We start from the raw sequence: 25,645 nt of genomic DNA, 5'->3' as shown, positions 1-25,645 counted from the left end.
CGTTCAACATGGCCCGATAACGATCGCCATTGACTAACGGCCACTCCTTGCTCATTTTCAAAGAAAAATGGCCCAATTATGCCTCTGGACCAAAATCCGCACCAAACAGTGACTCGTTTTGGGTGTACTGGCTTTTCAATGTATGCGTGCGGGTTTTTTGTGCCCCAAATACGACAATTTTGCTTGTTTACATACCCGCCAAGATCAAAATGAGCTTCATCCGAAAAGATGATTTTTTTGGCAAAATCGGCATCTTCTGTAAGTCGAATGTCGCAATATTTCTCAGCGTTGTTCAAGCGTATACACAACCATATTCGCTCAGCGGAAGGATAAAACTAATTATTTGTCAAATCAGACATGAGCTAAGTGTTACCATTTACGAAATAAGCACTAGTTGAAAAAAAAAACTTTAGATGGCGGACCCTATAAATAAAATGTCTCAGGTTAATATAAAAAACACACAATTTCATGGACCGTTTGACCATTAGATCAGGAGTGATGGATTTAACCGTCGAATGCGGGAATATTTATTAAAACAATAAATTGAAGATCTGAAAAAAAATCAATTACAAAGAATTCCTAAGAATTATTTTAAAGATTACAAAACATAAAAATCAAATTGCTTGAATAATTATTGAAAGTTATAGGGGGATTTAAAATCCCCTCTTAGGTCTCCGAAGGTTGACCTCATATGATAACATGAAAAATACTTCATTTTGATGTGTTATCCGATATTTATGGACTCGGTGATCAAAGTGACAAGTTACAAGCGACAAGGTGACATAATGACAAGTTGACAAGACAACTTTATCAGATCTGACCTGAATTTAATATTAAAAAATACACCCACGCTAATTAACAAGACTATTAGGGGCGGTAATGGCCTCCTATTATTAATGACATTTTTTAAAATAATAAATCTTTTCTAACTTACTAAATAACCATCACACTGTTTCCCTGCGAGAATGGGCAGAGATAGTATAATGCCACAACAATCTGTCTTTGCTGACAATCTACGCCTTTTCAACATTCATGCATCTCCTCATACATGCTCTCCGATTATTGCGACTCCTGACCCAACCACTCCTAAGTATTTGAAATACTTGAGAAACTCTTTTCTAAATATTTTTTTACTTACTCAACCATAGATGGTCCCGAATACTCACATATTAAAGAATTTGTGGATTAAAAGATATATAGAAGTCGCAAATATTAAGTAGTGTGCTTGTAAATTACGGGTAAAATTGTGAACGTTAACGTTTATAAAGTGATCACTTAAACCAGCCTATGTGAGGTCGCAAGCCATGTAAATACTTGGACTTCCGTGTTCTTCTTAATCAATGTTGAGATATCAATTAAAATATAGTGGCTGTTTTTATCAATTATAAAAACTCGTACTCTCTCGACTCTCTTAAAGTGATTTGAAAGAGTTTCTGTTTTGAGAATTTGAGTTTTAATAAATTGACCGAATATAAAAATTTGTATTTTGCCATGTACCGTAAAGAGAGAGGCTAAAGAATCGACTTGCAAATAAAATTTAAATTTGACCTCAAAGTTTCTTCAAAGCAATATAAATTAATAATTAAGTACCACGCTAAGGCATGATAAGGTTGTCTATGTTAAACTAAAAATGGAAGATATAAGTTTTTTGTAATTTTTTTATAAAATCACGCTCGGGATAAACTGCCAACTAGTTAATAAATATTTATTGAAAAAATATTTTCAAATAATTTTTTAACTCCCTTCCTTTCAATAACTCTATTTTGATGAAAAATGAATTATTTCAATACAAAAATGGTGCTTTAAGCAAAAAATTCAATTACTTCAAATGTTACCTGGATTTGAAGAAAATTAAGTAACGATTTATCGCATAGTGGCCTTAAAGAATTCTGCGTTTTACACGACATAATTCAAGAAAGATTGAATTAAAAAGCGACATGTTTTATGCAACTCACCACACTGTTTATTATTCTCAGCCAGCTGTCAAATTGATAACTCGGGCTGTTTAATTATACACGGAATAAGCAAGTCTTTGCTTTGTGCTGCTTCGAAGAACTTTACATGGAATTACTTTACATGGAATTCAATCATTGTCATGATGAATTAAGCAGTTCCGGTGAGTTTTGACAAAAAGTTTATATACACGACATATCCAACACGCGATCGTTCTTTTGTATTTACTAGTCAAATATGGACATTAGCAATTTATATCAAATAAAAGAAAAAAACAAGGATGGGTTTTATGTTATTAGCATCATCTTTCATATTTTTTTGGAGTCGTTTTGTAAAAATAAACCAAAGTACGCAGTAATGGAAATTAAGTAAACGAATTATGATGCAAACAAGTACCCAGAATTTTAATGATCAGTAAAGCTCGTCTGAAAATATATTTCTCTCAAATATTAAAACGAATATTTATTTTGTTTGCGCTATAAAAAAAAGCTTCTGAAAAGTGGACAAAACGTACATATATTTTTAAAATATTTCAATTATTTATGAATCTTAAGGGGTTTAAAGTAATTATGTATTATTAATATGAGAGCTTTTAACGTAAATAACAGGATTATGTTTGAGTAAATACTGAATTTATCTTGCGCAATTAAAGATTTTTTTTCATCAACAAATTGTTTCAAATATATTTTTAAAAATAATTTTAAACGGTATAATTAGACGATATTTCCCTACCCACTTTTTATATCCATTTCCCTTCTCATATAACAGTCATGACTAACAAACTAAGCTTTTTCAGTTTTATATTTATTTACAATACTATATTTCCCCCCCAAATGTCCAAAAACGAGGAGAGCAAGAAGATCGATCCGATTCAGTGACCTATGGAAGAGGAATGGTTTTTAAAAAAATACATTATGTCCCATATTTATTTTAAAAATAAACGATATAAATGACAGGTGTCGCGGGGTAGTTGGGTAGACGGTCGAGTACGAAATTGGCTTCGGGGGTTGGATTCCCCCTAATCGCAATATGGATTCATGAAATATTAATTAACAATAAGTCTAAGTGTTTGTGGTGTATTTTTATATCTATATTTCCTTTTTTTCTGCATCCAGACCAGTTTAAAAAAAGTGGCATTACAAGTCATTCAAGAAAAAAAATACATTAAATATGTATACATTTTACATCCAAAATTAATTAGCGAAGATGTTTTATCTTTAATTTGTCACAATAACTGTTTACAGTTATATTTTGTATATTAAAAGCACTCTTAACTTTGTGCTATGGTAATGTAACACTCTCGTTATCATTCATCGTTCACTTTTTCTCTACTTCAAAAAATTTTTTTTTTATAAAAGTCAGACCGTAACAATTTCATTTCAATCTGCATTTGACCTGATGATTGAATGATTATTTTGACACTGGTAGTTATGAAGTAGTGTTTTTTTAAAGTGGTATTACACAAAGTGAACGATAATGATAAAGAGAGTTGTTTACAGTAATATTATTGTTTGTCGTTTATAATAATGTACTCGATACAATTTAAAAATAATAATTTTACAGAAGTATGTACATATGTATGTATGTTATATGTATATGGATTATTTCAATTTTCATGTATTATTTTATCGGAAATTCAATAGCAATGTACATGTTTTAGCCATCGAAAATAGAAAATATATTTACAACATTTTGAGTGTGTCCAAATACTTGTTCACAAAATCTGGATTATCTGTATCTTATAAAGTGATCACATTAACCAGCCTATGACGGTCGTCAGCCCCGTAAATGCCCAGACTTCCATATTCTTCTTCATCTTTGATGAGATGTCAAAAAATAATAGAAAATATACATGAAAAACCAATACAATATATTAACTTAGGTACATAAAATAAAAATCATTGTATTGTAGTAGTTTTATTTCTACGAAATTTCTGGATGAAATAAAGCATTGAATTTATTATCTTTGAACTATAATTATGCAATTTCTAATTGGTCCTCCCTCCATGTTCGCGTCTTAAGTAAAGCTTTTCATCCCGTCACGCTTTGAATTCAATACATATATTATTTTACCCAAAAAGGGTTAGTTCTGTAACTAACTTCAGACCAATAACTTAAGTATAACTGAAACGGAAATGGGCGTCCATAATAATTCTGTTAGCAGTTGAGGCTAACAAGTCAAAATGATAATTTACAGCAAACAAACGATTTGATTTTCAAACTACAATTTTCTTTATCTTTAAAAGCTTGGAAATTTAATCTTTAAAAACACACAAAATGTTTTGGCCAATGTGGCATTTTAAAGGTATTTGTTTGTATGTACACGGTAACCGATTTAGTAGCAGTGAAAGTTTTGTTTATTAATAATTAAAATTTTATTTGGTTAATACCACTATTTCTTCAGGGGGGGTATTTATTAACTTTAACATGGTAAATATACTACTAATAGTGGTAATTCCCAAGTAAACATTTCATGAAAAATTCAAAGATTTATCACACTGTGAAAAATTATTTATTGATTTGACGTTTAATTTGTGAAATCAAAAACAGATTTTTTGAGTTTACTTAGTTATTTTTAATTGTTAAAAAACACATAAAAATTATTATTGTGACAATTGTTTCGCCAAGTTATGGCATTTTCAAACATTCGTTTGGGGTTGTGGTCCAGTGTCGCGGACTCTTAAGTCAGTTTCTCGGTTCGAACCCCTCCACCGAAATTTGATGCCTATTTCTAATAATGAGATGCTTAGGCTCACAGAAATAATATGAAATTGAAATATTTTTGAAAATAATACAAACACAAATATTTTTCTTTCCTTTAAAAAAAATATACAACTTATTAGACTCAAAAAATCTGTGTTTGATTCAACAATTAATACATAGATATGAATTAACCGTATCAATTAATAAAAACGAAACGATTTGTTTGTACAAACGTAATAAGTTAATTAAGCATTTTATATCGCTAAGTATTATTCGTTTCTACGTCAAATGGCCATCTCTAGCATTGCTGTAAACTTAGGCTAATTTATATGACATAGTGCAGTATTCCTGTCAAACAATGAGTTATCGAGAGTTTGCTCATCATAAAACTAAATGAGAAGACGTTCCTCGATAGTGAAAACAAAGTATCCCCGAAATTAATTAGCTGTTAAAAAGTAGCAAATATAATCAAAATATTATTACATTGTTAAATAAATAGTGAATAGGGAATGAAGTTCAGCATAAAGGTGTGTCTATGATAAAGTGACATATTTTTAATAGTCTTTTCATGTTACTTTGGGAAGATTACGTCATATTAATATATAAGGTAATTAAGGTACATTTATTTTTTCATTGTTCGCTTTTTCTTTTATATTCATGATTATTACAATGCTCCGTTTTTGACATAATATTGCGTGTTTGATGTAACGTTCAACAGATGGCGCTACCATTTCATTAAAAAATACAATAAAGGCATTTTTTCCCCTGTCACAAGTAAAAACATGCAAGTGTTAAATAAAAGTAGAAACTTAATCTCATTAAATATCAAAAACATCTAATAACGTCAGGTTTGTTTACAATAACGATAATGACTAACAAATACAGTGCATAGTGTTTGATTTTCATGTATAAAGTTATTCAATTCAAACTTTCATAATCGTTTCACTAATAAGCCGAATAGTTTCTGCATCTTGGGTACAAACATGCTTTTCTTTGTATTATTGTTTCGAATTCGCATAATCACGTTGCTAAGTATGCTTTGCGCGAACATGTTGTTCAGAACTCCGTGAGACTTTATTAACTCCTTACTGCAGGAGGGTATTTCAAACAAATTGAATAATTTAATACAAAAAAACTTTTTTGTTTGTTTGTTAGAATATAAGTACCAAATAACATTTATAAGGTCGTAAAATAAAAATCTGGGGTGTCTCAACTTGCTATGAAATATGTATTGTTCCTATTTACATGAAAGAAGATGTAAATGTGAGCATCCCAAGGCTTACAACTCGGAATTTGGCTGGTGTAATACATTTGTGTCATTGATATAATAAATTATATTTATATTATTTATAATCAACTAGTACAATAAGAGTATCTAAAAACAAAATCTCTTAATGTGTAAATGTGTAAATGTGAGCCAATTCAAAATGAATATCACCGATGTTGGATCGGAATAAGGTGAATGATTACTTAAGCAAGTTTTTAAGTTAAATATATTACATATGTGAACTTTTCATTATTATTTATTATAAAAAAAAACTAACAAACCATCACGCCGCTTCCCCGCAGGGTTAGGCAGAGAGAATAGAACGCCACACCACTCTGTCTTTGCAAACATTCTTCGCCTCTTCCACGTTCATGCATCTCCTCATACACACCCGCCGATTGTTACCACTCCAAACCTGACCACTTTCAAGTATTTGGCATACCTGATCGTGCCATGTTTTTCATATATATATATATATATGAAAAAAAAAAAAAAAATATATATATATATATATATATATATATATATATATATATATATATATATATATATATATATATATATAGACATATAAATAGACATATATATTTATATATGTAAATAGGAAAAGTATATTAATAACATTTTCAACGGTTTCCGGGCATTATAAAGCGAGTAGTATAAGGTTTGGAATTAAGTTCTACGTTAACATTTTATTTTACTTCAGTTTCTACAGTTGATTTTTAATTGGACGTTTGGAAATATCACGTTGTTTGTAAAACTTGGCAGAAAGGGTGGCAGTTGGAATACCGCGTTGCCGCCGTGACGTCATCGACACCCCCACCCCAATCCTCGCGTGATAATGCGGGAAACTTATATTTTACTACGTGATTTAATCTCCCGCCGATCTGCTACGCCATAATATTAAGCCCCCGATACTAGTAACCGTTGATGGTTGAATTATGTGCAAGTAGGTGTTTCTAAACGTTCGTCGCTCGCTGGAAGCCTGAACACTAGAATGACATGCGAATGTCTACTGTAATTGAAGCAATAAATTAATAAACATGGGAAAGGCAATTTGTTTTACCGCCATAGGAGACATTTTAAATTGAGTATATATGAATTATATATATAATAGCTATGGTAGAGTTTAGAATATAGTCACTTTAAATTCTACCATAGTTTTACCGATAAATGCCTATTATAAAATTAGAATTTATTTATAAATGTTTAAACTTTATATATATATATATATATATATATATATATATATATATATATATATATATATATATATATATATATATATATAGCAGGAAACAGCATTTACTTCACTTATATATATATATGTATATATATATATAAGTGAAGTAAATGCTGTTTCCTGCTTTTGTAGTTAAAGTTGAAAAATTTTTATTAATTGTTTCGGCATTCATTTTCTGGTAAATTTATAAAAAAAACAACTTATAAAGGTATTAAAATTCAAGTGATAAAAACAAGTGTTTTTCTTTTACAAAATAATAAAAAGTAAATATGTTTTTTTAACAAAATGTACTTCTGCTTTAAGATTAAGTCAATCACAATTGAATTTATACGAACAAAGACAGAAAATTAAATTCATACAATAATTCAAATAATATGCACAGCTGGGTTATAATACTAGTATTTAAACAAACGCCGCTGTGGATAGTTTTGTGTAGTAATTTTATTGCATTTGAAATTGATTTCAGTGGATTTTAACATAGGCGCTGGATTTCAGTTCAGTATGATAATACTCAAAATAAATAAAGGAAATTTGATGTTGAGAGTAAAAGAAACAAGAGACTCAAGAGTGACGAAATAAAGGAAAATAATAAGAAGAGAAGGAGACCATGTTAACATTCAAGTATTATGGGGGTGACCAATGATAAAAGAAGCTATATTTGGTAGATTAAGGTAGAAAAAGTAATTTCAACAATATATATCCTAAGGCAAAGTGATCACAAGTAACTTCTAAATTAAGATCGAAACACAGCTTCAGTTCAGTAATAACTAATATGTATCTTTAAAAGTAATAAATATGTTTTTACACCCCAATCTTGTTTATCTTAAGAGGGTTCCTAGTTTTCTAAAACGTAATATGTCTCCGTTAACACATAAACTACTGGCTCCGTATATTATATACGCGTAAGTCTACTCAATACTAAACCCTATTTAACTATTCTATGTTTATGACTTTAGGTCATCGTAAAAATGTGTTAAGGGTAAAGTTTAATGGAAAACTGGTAGAAAATTCTTAAATAATAACCATATATTCCACTCTTGCCTACCTAAGTTAAAATTTATTTAATCTTTGGGTCAGATATAAGACAAACCTTTTCAAAGTATAAACTACAACTAATGACCCTTATTCGCACTTAATGATGTATAGGGCACTGCATCAAATTGATCCAATGTTTACATGATCGTTTGTTATATAAATGCAAGGTGATTAGCCCTGCGCTTCAGGTACCAGTCCAGGGTAACATTAAATAAATATTATTTTTAAGAAACACTTATATTTATTTTGCCCCTCCCCCCTGGAAATCGAGCCCAGGACCTTTTCAGCATGGTAGCCAAATGTGTTAGCCACTGCACTGTGGAGGCAGAAAAAATATTTACTCGTACTCTTGAAAAATATTACTTTTCAAATGTTTTTTTTTAAAAGCATTAACTCAATTATGTTATATAAAAAAACTCATTAACATACATTATAAAGATAGGTACTTTGAAATCTGTTTATTTCATTCGTAAAACAGAACTAAATGTATGTAATATACTTGCTTATCCATAGCAAACTCGCACAAGTCAAAGTGGGAATGGAAAAGGTATTTTCTCGGACGATATTTAGTTTAAAATTGGGCCATTATTTTAAGGGATTTTGACAAGCGTCGGGTCACGCCATGGGTGGCTTAGTTGGGAGACACTTCGATTCGATTCCCGTCAGTTATAAAATTAATCCAAGAAAGATTTATTTTTAATTGGTTTAAGTATTCGTTTTAAAATTTTACCGGCTACTTTCTCCATTCTTATACATATATTACTATCCTACCAAGAGAAAGCCCATTAAATAAGTTTTTAAGAGAAGTTTTTTTTACAAAGAAAATAATTCAATCGATCTGACATCATAGTTTATGGTTGCTGACATTTTAAGGGAATTGGATACTAAACTGACTAATCTACTTTATTTTTAAATTTCTTCGGTACGAAATATTTACAGGTAAAATATTACATATAATTTAAAAAAAAAAAAAAAAATTATGGTATATTTTAATCAGAAATGCCAAGACCAGGGAAATATGCGAGATCGAAGATGTCGTTAGGTGGGGAAGGCAACGAAGGAGACAATGGTATGCGCATGTGAGGAGAATGGAACCATCCAGACTCCCCCACATCGCACTGTACGGCCAACCCCATGTTAGACGACTCCCGGGCAGACCATCAAAGAGATGGGTCGATAGCTGGGAATCGACGTCGCAGGAGGCTAATCCCTCTTAAAAACAGACCGCAAGGCCTATAATAAGAAGAAGAAGAAGAGAAGATTTTAATAAGCAGCCATTTCGTTTTACCTATCGAGGTTAGTTTTTTTTCTCATTCGGTCTACATAATGCTATGCGTGGTCCCTTAATAAATGTAGTAAAAGTCCTATTCGCCATCGTATTCATAACATGATCCGACACCCTCTTTGGATTTTTCCAAGTTTTATCGTTTCATCTTGTGAATTATTTTACACTCACATGCTAACAGCAAACACTACCATAAGTTTCGCAAAAAAACTTAGTTTGCAGATAGCATCAGCCATAATTTAAGCTTAAAGGTTTTTTAACATTTTTATGATCAACTTAATCTGATCAAAGTAAGAGTAATAAAAGCTGGGAAATAAAAGCAAATTAATAGCTATTTATTTTGGGTAAAATATTTTAAATAAAATAATAACTGTAATACACGTTATAAACAAAACTTATTTATCTCAGAAATCACAAACAAAATAGTCTTGCTCAAATTTTTAGTTTGCAATTGAATGTAAAATAAAAATAAAAATATTTAAAAACGATTTCTTTTAATTTTTTTATTCCTTATTCTTTTCCCAGTACAAAGGATGAAATTGAAAAAGCGTCTTCCTCAAGACTAAATCTGATCGGCGTTGTATGATAAAATACACATACAGTTGGTTAACATAACGTTATAAATAGAAATATTACAATATTAGATTTTTTTTTCAAATAATTTTTTATAATACTTTTTGGCACATTTAATCTACTTGTCAATAAAAGACATACTTCATTTTTACCACTTGTTTAAATAATATTGTTTTTTTCATATTTCCCTGAACATATTTAAAAAAAATAACATTTCCTTTTAATTTTGAAAAAAATATTTTTATAAAGTTATTTTCAACTAAAATAGATTTTAAGAATAACAAAAGTTTAAAAACTCTTTTTGTCGAGTAGATCGACTGCTAAATATGTAAGAAAAATATATTTGGAACATTAAAGTAACTATTGTCGTATATTTATATTAAATAAATAATACGAATCATACCATTGTTTCATATTGACTCGTATCTATGTGAATGAAGGATGTGTCAAATTTCTGTTCATATTGCAAATGTTCAAATCAAGCTACAGCATCAAAGCTTTGTAATTAGAACAAGCCAACTGTTTGACATCCCAAAAGCTACGTCAATGTTCAATGTTCATTGAAATTCGGCAGAGAAGTCTAGTCTTTGGTTTATGTTTCTGTGGGGATTACAGAAGCAATATGGATGTAGAAAGACGGTGAAAATATATGTTAAAGTACATGAAAAATACATGAAAGGTACACGAGTGTTTTTTTAAATTTATTTTTTCATTTAAAGATTGAGACAGATATAATATGTTGCTTTTCACCATAAATATTTATTACGTATTGATTCATATATTTCTACTATATTTCTACTTTTAACCTTTATCCACACTCAATGGTGCTTAGAACACTTCATAATATACAACCAGAGTTATCTTGATCGTCAATTACATGATGATACACCTTGTTCTTTAAGAACCAGTATTGGGTAGCATTAAATAAAAATATAAGTAAAAACTCTTTAATTTTACTCCCCTGAGGATATTTAAGATATTAAATAAATGTAAATTCACATTTTTACTTGTATAAATTAACCACGGTGTATTTTCATAGGTAGACATCTATAAAAATATTTATTTTTATTACTTAAATTATAAATATATGTAAATATCCAACACTATCGTTGAACTAAAATACGTGTCAAAATAGATTATTTTAATTTGTGGCATTTAAAAAGTAAATGCTCAATTTCTAATTGCATAAATATTACCAAAAAAACTGCCGTATCAATTTATGAAGAAATTATTTCTTTATGTAAAAAGTTAATTACAAGGGTTTTGTCCTTGGCTTCATAATCTCGATTTTCAAGGTACTGTATATATATCAAGAAATAATTGGATATATGAAATGGGGTAATTATTTTTACAAGTGATAAAATCCATCAAGTATAATAAGGTAACAATTAAGGTAAATGTGACTTTATGACAGTGAAGTCCAATTTTTTAAAGTAATCAAAACTACATAAATGTGCAAAATATATTTTTTTCGTAAACCGTTAATCTCCATACTATGCATAAATAATAAATAAAATGTAAGATAAGCGGCATCAAATATGTAATTAAGTTTGGATAGACATAGAAAATAGATATGGAGTGACCGTTTTTGAAAATTGGCTTATCAAAGTATGAATGTGTCTGTTACCTTTTGAGATTGGGAAGGATGAGCTGACTGGTGTGTGTGCAGGATTCCACGCAGGACCTTCTTAGCTTCCTGATCCTTTCTCTCAATTCAGGACAGTCTCTGGCCTGCCCGATATGAATGAGCAGATCGCGGAACAGTGCCACTTGACCGTTAACCTCCATTATCAACTAGAAAAAAGAAAAATTTAAATCAATCAAAAACATATAAATATATTTATATTAATCTGCACAGGCGCTGTGGCGTAGTTGGGATGACACTCGACTGCGAATCTGGCGTCGCGGGTCCGATTCCTGCCAAGTGCAAAATAAATTCATAAAAGTTTTATTTTCAACTGGTCAGGGTGTTTGTGGTATTTTTCTCACATTTACCTTCCCTATCCGTACTATTCTACCTGCAGATAAGCCTCTAATAGAGGCTTTGCGGGTTACTCATTAAAAAAAATAAACGTTTGTTTGTTCTTTAAAAAAATAGTGAAAGTCATTGGCTGATTGAAATATTTTTAAATTAGTGCTGAAATACTCTTTGTGTTTATTAAAATATTTAATATGTACATTTCTTATATGACACAAAACAATACAATTGTTGGGTAATATATCCAAAATAAAACAAGGTTTTTGTTTGATAGAATTCTACATTTATTCAATTCAATATGGAATTCTACAAACTATCTGCAGTTACAATAAATAAAAACAACAATACAAATTTAGAGTATTATCTGGGAACGATCATGATTATTCTATGATTTGTTTAATAGTAAATATGTCAAAAAGATTGTGCTATAATAAAATGATCTTATCTTAATAAACAAAAGGTTGGAAGTGAATCCTGTAAGTAGATTTATAAAGAGAATCTTATAAAATCTCGTATTATTTTGTAATAACTGAGAGATGTGCTTGAAATTCAAGCCAGCCTGAAGAATTTTAAAATGAGTTTCTCTGAGGCTGTTTCGGATTTGAAAGTGGTGAAAATCTAAATAAAGGCAAAAGTCAAGTGTAAGGGGACGGATACTCTTTAAATTAAGTGGATGAATTCTCATATTTTATATTTTAGGCTCCATTTATCTTTATGTATTTTTTTATATCCCGCTTTTAAATTAGTCGAGGTAAAATTAAGGAGTATTAAATTTCACATTTTCGTTTTTATTTCTCCCAAAAGTTTCCTCGTCTTGAGTTCATGAATAAATTATTGTGGTCTATTGGAGGGTCTATGGCGGGGTGTACGTGAACACTTTATAGCACATTGAAAGGTTTCGTTTACTGCTTCAATATTTAGTATAGGCAGGTTTATTGGCCAAAAATGACAGCCTAAGAATTCTACTCCAGGGTATTATCTATACATTTTAATTTAATGAATAAAATCATCGTTAGCAGTTTTCAGGTATTCATAATCCAACGAAATTGCTCTTTTAAACATATACTTTTGTTTTGTATTGTATAACTTAACAAATCTGTGGGAAAGGGGGCGTCGTAAGATTTTCGTACTCCGTAAACAAATGTTACGTCTGCATTAGTTGTGTATAGTGTTAAATCTGATTTTTTTAAACCTTCTCCAAAATCAAAAGACGTATATTTTATTTAATATACTTACAGGATTAAATGTGTTATTTTCTCTTATTTCTCTTGTTAATCTATACCATCTACAATACAATTCCTCCGCTATTTCCTTTTCCATAAAGCAGTAATATTTTTAACACTGAGCTCCTCAATAACGTCATCTGTATCTTATAAAATACTTAGGTGTTTATGTAAAATAATGTTTTTCTAAATTAATTTTAAATTTTCTGCCTGTTTACAGAATGCGGAATAAATTTTTTAAATGTAAAAAAATTAGTGTGTCGCATTGGAGTAAAAGTGTCACATCTTTCCCAAAAAGAAGCCTTATTGCTCATGTATTTTTATTTATTTATTAGGTGAACTACATCACCCATATTCACTAGTGCAAATATCAGACCAGGGCTGTGATTCTATACCAAAGTTATTATTATTTTATATTATATTTCCAATCACTTTTATTTGTTTGAAAAATATCGGCATCATTTATTTCTTGACCGACAACCGCATTAAAAATAAAATGTCATCAAATTAATTTTTTAGCTTTTTATTCCAAAGATACTATTTCAGTATCAGTCAAGGTAAGTTACCATTTATTTATTTAATTATTTAATTTACTTGTATTTTTTTCATCACATGATTAAATAAATATCACATTATTTGAAATAACAATAATGTGGCCTCATTTCACAATTTATAATATTTATTTATTAAATTTAATTAAAGGAAAATAACTGAAGGAACATAACCGAATATTGCGATCTATGTTAGATCTTCTTACTTTCATAATCTGTTTTCGAAAAGCTGTTTTATATTTAATTTCTATTTGAAATGACTTTATGGATAATGGAAGCAGGTTGTACAACTTTATTGCATAATAATAAAAGTTGTTGGATTATTATGCAATAAACTTTTTTATTACATTGTAGATAATAAAAAATGAGGTTATGATAGCCGAAACATAACAACCTATTATGGTTTATATATATTAAGATCTTCTTCTTCTTTGTCAGTCGTCTCTCTACCGCTGGATGCAGGCCTCTTTTAATTTTTTTGTTCTCGTTTGAGCTTTTTCAATCCACTTGCTACCCGCGACGCGTCGCGACGGGGATAATGTCATGGCTCATCTTTTCTGGAGCCAGGTATTTTTACCCGTTCGGTCGATTGATGCTTAAGGACGGGAAGGGTTTCTTCACCTTCTGCGATGGTCTCATTTAAAAGGCAGAAAATAATGAATTACATATTTGATGTTTTTTATGTGAATAATAACCAATATCTTCCTTAAGGTATTAACTATATGCACATAATTATCGAATCCCATCGTTGGCGGTCCGCAGACGTAAAAAATACCCGTCCGCAGTGTGTTAACATGACCCATTGCTATTTAAATCGGGCTACTTGTTCTATCACATAGACAATCTTTGTCTGATTTCTTCATTTATGATTTTATCTCTCAGACTTTATTTATCATTTATTTACATAAAAAATTATACTGACAATATTTATCTCTTCATATTAAGATACACTTATCAAAATATTTATCGCTCACTGTAACTTAAAATTAATATTAAAATAAATTTTCTTTTGGTTGGGGGATGTCGTTACCGTTTAAAGTTTGTAATTCATTTATTCGTTGACAAATTGCCATGAACTTTTAAGGCCTCAATTGACTTTTCAAGTTTTATAGACCAAACGTACAACTTTCTTTAAACTGATTGCTTGTTTCGATTACAACTTTGAAGTAAATTTAAATGACTAGGCTTTCAGTAATTAATAATGTACTTCTACTGTGAAATATTGAAAAATTAATTAATTTTAGAGGTCAGAATGTTATGTTCCACAATCTTTGTATATTCATATTTATTTTAACCTTGCTGAACTAAGCTACGCATTGCTGTAACTCAGTCTGGTTTAATGTAAGAAAAGGAAAATAGATTTATTAAAATTTAAATTAGAAATCTTTTTTAAATTTGATACATATTTCTAATAAAGAGCCACTTAGGTTCACAGAAATAGTATGAATTTGAAATATTTGTGTTAATAATAAAAAAATACAAACATTTCTTTCTTTAATAAAAAAAAATATTCTGCTTGTCGGTAAAGAATATTTTATCGGCTCTCAAGAAATACGATGTCCGCCAAGAGAAAATTAAGTATTTCTGTGTTGATGTAATGTTCAACAGATGGCGCTACCATTACTATTTATTACTCTTTACATCATTTTTCTAAAATATTATTTTTTTTAAAGAAAATTTCGATCTTATTTTCGTTGCAACATAATCGATAAAAAAATATTTCCACTTAATTTACGTTTTTTTTTTTACTTTCCAGATAAATATAACTATAACAGAAATTAAAAAAAACATATGTTTATTTAAAAAAAATCTAGATACTGGTCCAGTATTAATATTTTTTTAGTTTGTTAAAAAATTAAAGTAAAACTGGTTGTAGATTACAGATGAGGGTTGGACGTGTGACAGCACTAGAGCACATTGTTGTGATTGGCAGTGAGCTAATCTTCCTACATCATTTTTATAGAATAACGTTATTTATATTTTAAAAAAAAAATCATGAAACAAAACTAAAGTTGTGTTTTTAACCCTTTTTAAGTACTTTTTTCTTCAACCGCCTACTCAGCTTACAATGAATATTTTTTTCCATTTTAAGTTTACATATCCATCGCTGAAGATGACAAGGTGGCTATCGTAACCGGTTGGAGAAAAAATTACCAATAATTAAAGTGTTCAAAAAGTTTAAGTTGTATTTTACAAAGTTTTAAAAAAAGTTCCTTAAAGTAGGTATCTGCAAAAAACATTGTGTGTAGGTATTTTTTTATAATACTGTGTAGTTGTAAAGGTAATATGGTTGATAAGTTTGGTTATGTAGGAATAAAAAGTATTATTATTCAAATTAAAGACATTAATTTTGAACAATTTCATTAATTGATTCGGCAGTCACTTTGTGGTAAAATCTATTCATTTCTAATTAAAGTTTTTCTTAGTAAATACCAGTATCTAAAAATCTACTGTGACACGTGTTTCGATGCATTCCGCACATACATGAAAATGATGCGGAATGCATCGAAACACGTGTCAAAACATCGATTTTAAGAAATAGTGGTATTTACTTAGTAAATCAAAAATTAAATTTTGAAAAGTTTCTCTATTTCGCGTTGTTTATCTGAAGCTTTCAGTTGAAATAATGGAAAGGTTATTTCTTATGACTGTGTAATAGTTTCAACATACTAACTTAGTTATACTACCTTTTCGCTAACGTCTGACCGCAAGATGAATAACCTGCCAATTCGTCACGTAACGGAATTAAAATAGAGTTGTCAAGGCCTTTATTTTACTTGGTCGGGGAACATCGTTTAATGGGACGATCAAAGAAAATAGCCTTCTGAGAATACCTGACGATGACGTAACATTTATATCCTTGACGTGTCATATCAATCTTGTCCCAATGTGTTATGCCCTTTGAATTATGAGAAATATAAGAGCAATATAACTCGACCCTTCGTAACTACAACGTTACAACTAACTGAGATAATAATGGGTAATATAAGAGTTTCTGCTTAGTAAAAAGATTCTTTACATCTCACCTTTATGTAGATGTCTCTAGTGAAGTTCTAGTGATTCAAGAACAAGGTTTCTAAATTGGTTCATATACATATAGAGCTACCATGAATTTGAGTAGTGTGGTTGTCAATAATGGGTAGAATTGGTAAAAGTTACACGTGTGTAAAGTGATCACTTAAATCAGCCTATGACGGTCGTCAGCACCGTCAATGCCCAGACTTCCGTATTCTTCTTTATCTTTGATGAGATGTCAAAAAATAATATGAGATAATAAGCTGCAAGGCTTTATTGAATTGCCATCTTTACTCTGTTTTGAGTATTAAAGATCATCGTAAGTAAGAAAGAAGAAATTTATGTTAATAAAAGTGGACGTTACATCAAAATCTTAAATCTCCCAAAGTTAAAAATATTGTTTTGAAAATTAAAAACAACCTTGCATTGCAATGAAAGGGTGTTTTTATATGTAAATATTACAGGTGAAAATATGCTTATTTAAACTGTTCAATTGATCCTAATAGCAGTGCCATCTATATGGCGGTTAGCATGATTCTCAACAATTGTTAAAATATTGTATACTAACAAGAGTTTAGAAATAAGACATATTAGAAATGTGTGTGTTAGAAATGTGTGTGTTAAAAAGCCACAGCAATGCATGGCCGTGTACAGCTAGTAATATACAAAATTTAACCTTCAACATAATAACTGACCAATTATATTGAATCACATCGGAGTTAGATTGTACGTATAATTGTAAGTCTAAACAACACAAAATTGTATGAGTATGCCTAAGCAACCCCGAGTACCTTAGCATTGTTGCTATTCTTCGTTACCTGCACACTTTCTTCCTCTAGTTATTCAGACGAGGTATCTACTCATACATCATCGAATCGGCATAGGATTAGAAAAATGTGCAACTGAAACTTTTTCGGGCAAATGAAACAAAAAAAAAGTAATGCAAATTCAACATAAAGCACGTTTTTATTTATTATTATTCGTTCTTTATACATACGTCGTAGTGGTATGTAAAGGCAAAATAAAGAATACTGAAGTTGGCACAATTTATAATCGAAAACTCAAATAGTAAGTTAGAACCATGTTGTTCCAAGGGGGCGAAATGTCTGTATAATAGTACTTGACAACTTTTTCATTTATTACGTCTAACCTTTTCTTCCTAAATGCGAAAAGTTACGATGTGTGTATCATGTTCAAGAAAACAATTTTTTTCAAGATTAATAATATTATTAATATTCAATATGGTAGAAGTCGCGTTAGGATAATCAGAAAATAACTATAGTTATTTTTTTTAAATTATGTTTTTGAACTTTATTACTGGATAATACAAAACCATAACATCTAATATCTATGGATGTGAAAAATCATGTTTCCTTGTTCTTAGATTTTGATTATGACTTATAGGGAAGATTAATGTACGGGAATAAAAAATATCTAAAACATGTCGCTCACTCCTTTCAAGAACGTCATAAATAAAAAAAAAACGTCAATTTTCAGTTGTGTATATTTTCGGAATGCCCAGAAAATATACTTTATCCCAGCAAAAGCATCATATTTTTAACTTAATATTTATCCGCTACAGGGCAGAAAGTGTTGTTTTTGCATTTTGAAGAAAAGGTATTGTTTGATTATTTTTTTTAAATTTACTAAATATTTTCCAAATGGAGAAAAAACCTTCAGGTTTTACCTAAAAAGATCTGTTGCATAGTAAAAAGTTGAATAAGTGTCTTGATTTTATTTTTAATAGATTGTATTTTATTTTTAAACATTAAAAACGTTTTCCTGAAAAATTAAGTTTTTTTGATTTATGACGTTCTTGAAAGAAGTGAGCGATGTATGTTGTTCATAAAAAAATCACGTTATGATTTTTTTATGTACCTTTGTGTTACACCCAAAAGAAGTTACATATTGATTAATTTAACGAGCAACTAATATTTATATGATACGTGTTCCAAAATCATTAATATTTTATCAGAAAATATCATTAAAAATTTATGTTCTTAATGTATTAACTGATATTTTTTTATGAAACTCTATTATGACGTAATCAATTCAATAAATCTAGTTTGTATTGTGTAATAAAATAAATGTTTTTTATTACAAATTTTTATTTATTTAAGTAATTCATTATGAGTATTACAAATAGACACAGAATTTTCCAATTTTGTCAATAATGTTTTTAGTTTATTATATTTTCATTCTCGAATTATTGATTTTTCGGCTGTTTTACATAGGCATTTCATCAAGGGCTGAATATTTTTTTTTAAAGTCAAACGTATATAATTAATGTAGTGATCATATTTTGTAACAATTCGAAACTATTGAAGTACCCAAAAATTTTTTTTTCATTACTATCACTCCTAGTCTCGAATTCAGAACCTTCAGCTTATCGATATATAGCTTTTACTTCTTTATTGAATAAAGGTATTTTTCCTTAATCAAGAAATTAATATAATAACATAATTTCAAACATAAATATTTGACAAATAACTAGTTACTGGAACATCGCTTAATTTTCCATAGTTGGTAGGTATGAATAGTTTTATTTTATTTTATTTTTATGAGTATCTTTAACACTCCTATTGTATAAATATTGTATTTTAAAATTCCATAAAAAAATCAAGATTTATAAATAAAGATAATGACTTCATCAAAACGAAGCAATGAAGCTTCTAGTTTGGGAGTTTTAAAGTAATTTGTTTTTATTATTTGGCAATCACTTTGTGATAATAACCTTTTTTACATTGCATAGAAAATATCAATTATTCTAAAGCCCTCTCCCCCTGTTCCTACTGATTAAAAAATAAGAAACGGATCCTACCCCTTCCTACTTCTCTACCTTCAACATCTTAAGGGCTCAATTCTAAAATTCAAGCTGAACTTCACGTATGGTATTTGATAATGATATTTAATTAATCGAAACATTTAAAATTAAATTCATCGAAACATTTCAAATGAAATTCATTTGAAATTTGTGATAAAAAATATTTTTCTCAATTTTATTTTACATAAATTATTATCATTCTATAATTCAAAAAATATTTCGCTCAATACTCTTTGTTCGTTTACAAAAGCGTCAAAACGTGGTTTTAGCGTAGCTATTTTGATAAAGCTAAATAATATTTACTAGTTGATGAAAATGAAATATGTAGGTAGGCTACATTACTTAATTATGTAAACAATTCATGTAAAACATGGTAGGAACCAAAATAAAGTTTATTTTCCTCGTGTAATTGAATCCTTCAAAAGGTATTGTGTGGTAATTGTAGATGACGTAACTTTTTCATTATAAAGTTTCCAATTTCCTCCTCTAGAATAATTAACTTTCCTGATTCTCGATACACTACAGACTACAGTGTGCGTGATTCTGCGTGATCGGCTTCTGTGGGTTGGACGGATGGCCATTGTTTGTTTTGCCCAAGTACTTACTATATTACATATGATACTTAGACGCGCAATGGGGAACACACTCGTATACCTTTTGTTAAAAAAAATAGAGAATCACTTTAAAATTAACAGTTTTATCAAAAGTAATAAATATAGATGGTAGAACCGGTTGTTTTGGAGATCTTATTAAAGTTGCGACTCGAATCTTTGAAACGGATATTTTGAATTCACGTAACTGACGTAATTGTATCTTGAGTCTTTAGTTCTTTCTAAAGGATGTCGAAATTAGTGTTTTCACGGTTATTTATTTTACCATAAACTATTTAATTACGAATGATATATTTGACAAATCATTTTTGTTATTTACCAACCATGAATGTAAAACTAACATATTTTTTTTATTAGTAGCATGTTTTTGAAAAAAATTTTTTTGCCTATTTACGTTTCAATCGCTCTTTAGGGGACGGTAGGGTATATTTTGACAATCACTGATCATCATTATTTCTGCCAGTTTAGTTATGACTTAATAAAATATAATAGTGAACGGCTTTCATTTACGGGTTGGAGATTGAAATTGGAGCCACGTTAATAAAACTAAAATAAACTAATTTTATTACCTAGACAGTCATATCCATGAAAAGGTGCAATTTTAATTTGTATCCTAGATAATAATGTATTAACAAATTCAACATTAAAAAAATTAAAAATTCATGTTCTGTTCATACAATAAATCGATTCTTATTTTTATTTCCGACATTTTGCACGTTTCCCATTCAGTATTTGGGATAAACTACCTTAAATAAGAAACAAGAAAGTTGGTGGAGGAAAAACACAGAGACTTTTGAGTAAAGAATTAAATTTATCTTGTAATAGTCTCTGCTTTTACTTCATGTAGAAATACATACTATTTTTGGCCAGTTTAAAAGGGTTGAAGATAAAAACTTCTTTGTTTTATTCTGCCGTTTAATGTGAAACTAAAATATTTTCATTTATTCAGCTCGTTTTTAGGACGACCCTTAAAACAATAAAAAAAAACTGTTTTGTTATTATTGAAATATATCTCTGAACGAGTTGGTTGTTTATTGATTCAAAACAACATAAAAAAATGTTAGTAGAATTCCATTAAAAAAAATCCAATTCATATTGAGTCAATTTTAACAATCAATTATTTTATGTCATTTTCTCTTTTTTTTTATAATTTATAGAATAAAAGATAGATCAAAGAAAAGAAATACAATGCTAGTCACATTTAACTTATTTCTTTGTAAGTGAAATATCCATGTAATTTGTGCTAGGGTCGATTGACAAGTTTAATAAACAACTCAGATATGGTGTCAAGAACTCATGGCTATCAAATGACATTCTGTAAACTGTCAAAATCAAATATTAGCCAAAAGCCACTGATTGTAGAGACGTTTAATACCAAAGTAGCAAACTTTCCAATAAAACGAGGGAAAAAATGGATAGGATATGACTTATTTGACATAATTTTTCGTGATGTTAAAACTAATGAATTTCTTAATTTACAGCGTATTTTGTAATTAATCGTATATGCATAACTAAATGAGATAGAAATAGTAAGAAATTCTGAATATTATTGGACCTATAAAAATAAATTTAATATCTTGGCAACCAAAAAATATCAATTCCAAAACCCCTTTCCCTTATCACAATTGACAGTATCCATGATAACATTTTACGAATGAGGATTTTAAGTGATTCCTCATCTACTCCATTCTTCATATTTAGTAAAATCATTAATATTCGAATGTGAATCGTTAAGTATATTATGCCGTTGTTTTTTTTATTTAATGTTAAGAAATTAATGTAGGTAATGCACAAAAGTTTTAACGTGTCCAAATTTTTGTTCACAAATTCTGGATTTTCTCGACTAAGGAATTATTAATAATTACAAAATTCTTTATACTTATGTCAAGATTTTCTATATATAATATATCTCAACACACATGAAGAAGAATATGAATGTCCAAGGTTTTACAGGACTTACGTAATGAACCTATGATAGATTGTAAGCACTGTAAATGTCCGGTCTTCTATATTATTCAGGTCTTATGACCTGTCTTTGGCAAATTCTAGTGTATCAAGTGTAAATCACTTTAAAGAGTGTGTCAAATTCACCATTTAACCCACGATTGATCCCATATTAGTAAATGTTCAGAAAATGAATTCCTGATTCACTTGAACAAATTTAATGCATTTTATTTTGTCGGCGACGTCTATGGTTAAAATGAGTGAGTGTTTTTGCTACCAAGAACCTTTATTAAGTATTTAATATGTAAGATTCTTTCCCGAAGTATTTTACAAACTAAGAGACTCCTGATATTTTAGTATTATTATAATATTTTCCAAATATTGGAATAAAATAATTAAAATGGTACTTTTCTGTATCTCCATTTACATATCAATAAAATAATAAGGAAATACTTGTTTTATTCAAGTGTATAATTTATTCAATTTGAATATTCGCATCAGGTAACGGTTAGGGGAAGAAGGTATCGAAAATTTTCAGAGGTAATCACCCCTTAATGTTCTATTCGCTCCGTTATGCATTTCCCCGCCAGCGGGAAAGCTGAAAATGATTTATCGCACAGTTCATGACTAGACGGAAAATTGCTTAATGCCTTTTATACAACGCTAATCACGATCGTCCGCAGGAAATTTAGATCCAACCATGACATTATTTATAATCGTTTGCGGTAAACACTTTGATGATTTTTTTCTCCATTTTCATTAGAAATTTGTTGTCATAACGTGACAGAGTTGACATATTACCCATTCTGTCGGACAAAAACGTGAACAAAACAAAGGTTCATGTGACGTTTTTCGTAAATACACAAATAGGGATGCGGATGTTTGAACGTGTGTAATGATTAGTCCGAGACAGTTCTAAACAAATAATATCTATCTCGAAAATATGTCAGTAATCTGGTCACCGATGCATAAGCAGTTGTTACCAACAAACGCTCAGATATTGGTTGTAGTAATCGTAACATATGACAAATTAAAACGAGTCTGTACTATCGGTTAAAAGCTTATATAAATTTGATTTATTTAGCCATTTAAAAGTATTTATTTGCGTATTTTTTTTTCCTTTTTTTTATAGACCATAGTTAAAAACAGAAAAAAACATATTGTAGATCAAAATAGAGTAAATACAAACATCGGAAAACACAGTATGACGTATATTTAAAAAAAAGTAAGACAGTCATATAGTAAACGTAACATTAACTCTGTAATATTGAAATGAAGTCTGGGCATTTACGGGGCAGACGACCGTCATAGTATTTGGACACACTCAATATGTTGTAATCATAAATAATGTAGAAATAGTTAAGTTTGTAAAGCACAAGTGAGCATCAAAACGAAGGAAAGAAAAAAATGCAAAATGCTGTCATTTAATATGGATGAACTAATTTTAAAACATGATCTTTTTGATATATCATATAAATTTAGGATTGTGTTTTTACGGGGTTCATGAAATGTCGTTGGATGGTTAAAGTGATAACTTTGTACACTTTGTAACGCTAACCATTACCCATAATAGAACAATATAATACTCATGTTTTGAAATATCGTAAAAAGTTCCTAAAAGGAAATAAAACATTTTACCATTATAACTTGATGTGTAGCAGTAATAAATTTCCCCCGAAATCGCAACATCGCTGGACTGAAATTGAGTGTCCTGGGCACACTTTAGAGCTTAACAGATGATGGAAGCTATTAAAAGTGAAAAGGTCTCATTAAGTCAGCCATAACTTTACCTGGGGATATAAACTGACAAATACGAGTATAAAGAAAAGTGGGAAGAGGCGATAGAGTCTCAACTTCGAAATGCACTCTATGAAGCACGTGATGTGCTTTCGGGATGTGTTTTTAAAATGCTGAAAAACTCAGGTTAACCACCGCCAGAACACGAAAGGTTGTCATCGAAAAAGTAAATAAAATCTTTATTACCCAAATACACAATGCCAAAAATGTATTTTCCCATCATTTTAGCATAATATTGCCATTTTCATAAGATTCCGTTAGAATATTTAAGGCCCTCGAGAAATATTTTTGTGATTTTTGTTTTTGTTTTTAGAACATATGTTTTTCGGGAAATTTAACATTTTTCAAACCCCATTTAAAAAATATGTATTATACACCAGGTTACTTTCTAGGTTGCTTAGATATCGGGAAACCACTGTCAATAGGGTTCATATGTTCCAAAATCTCAGGAAGACTGATATCCCTGGTAAAGAATTTAACATATTTTCATTAAAAAAAGAAAATTTTGATGTTTTATTATAAATAAATTGTATCAATCGTAAAATGAGACATTTTCTTCATTACATTTGGATACATTACTTAATATGGTTTATTTTTTTGTAATTAAAAATATTTATAATGACTTTGTTCCCATCTTTCTATTTATTTTTATACTTTTTTTGAGGAAACGTCACTTAAATTTTTCTCTTCTTCATTGAGGATCTTACTCCTTTTCCTAAGAGGGTAAACAGGTGTGTACTTGGAACTGAAAAATCTAATTATGCAAAACAAAATGAAAATAATTTAATTTTGAATAATTTTAATTTATTTTGAGGGTTTCATTGTTCACCCCTCGTTTACCGACTGAACAAGAATTCATTAAGTTGTATAGAAGATAACATGAAAGTTCTAATTTTAATTTTATCTTGTAAAAACAGCTGGTTGAACAAAACGATATACTTATCTTTCTTAAAACAAAACTTTTTACATTGATAAGTGATTAAAAAATAACACTCTCCCTATCATTCATCGTTCACTTTGCGTAATGCTATTTTAATAAACATTCATTTGTGACTACTGTCGGAATAATCACTCCATCATCAGGTCAGTAACACGAAATTGTTATTGGTCTGACATTTATACAAAAAAAATATCACACAAAGTGAACGATGAATGATAAGGAGAGTGTTATATTACCATACCACAAAGTTAACAATGCTTTTAATGTACAAAATATATTTAAAATACTTCTTTTAAACATGTTCCCATTATTATGTGATAGAATTTAGCAATGTTATGCTTGGATATTGATTGGTATTAACAAATCTATGGTCCTTGTTTTTGAAAAATATGAATGAAGATCTGGGTGTAAAAAAAGTAGTAAATGATAGAGATTTAGATAAGAGATTGAATGCTGGGAACTGGGATTGAATGGTGCCCTCAATTAGTTATAGCAAATAAAAATCCATCAGCAGTAAATTGGCACGTCCCAACGGAGCTTTGGTTCCAGCCGTAATGTATGGAAGTGAAGCATGGAGCTGTCAAAAGAAGGATACAAGTAGACTGCGTGTAGTTGAAATGCGATCTCTTAGTCAAAATGATGTACAGTAGATGTTTAAATAGTGAAATGGGGATAGAATGCATGGTTAAGATAAGCATTATCG

At 29.5% G+C, this 25,645-nt stretch overlaps 1 protein-coding gene across 1 annotated transcript in view; it reads right to left on the bottom strand.

The window, feature by feature from the left end:
• Window positions 1-25,645, bottom strand: part of LOC148307711 (uncharacterized) — a 120,686-nt gene that overhangs the window by 56,255 nt on the left and 38,786 nt on the right. Inside the window, exon 2 of the mRNA XM_088262929.1 lies at window positions 11,687-11,853. Coding sequence (XP_088119055.1) covers window positions 11,687-11,853 — 167 coding nt within the window. The remainder of the gene's footprint in view (window positions 1-11,686; window positions 11,854-25,645) is intronic.

The sequence above is a fragment of the Brachycentrus maculatus genome, unplaced genomic scaffold (assembly GCF_059751285.1).
Source record: "Brachycentrus maculatus isolate JH-2025_06_01 unplaced genomic scaffold, ASM5975128v1 h1tg000193l, whole genome shotgun sequence".
NCBI classification, from domain to species: domain Eukaryota; kingdom Metazoa; phylum Arthropoda; class Insecta; order Trichoptera; family Brachycentridae; genus Brachycentrus; species Brachycentrus maculatus.
The sequence above is the reverse complement of the archived record's forward strand: the minus strand, read 5'-3'. Positions and strand labels throughout refer to the sequence as shown.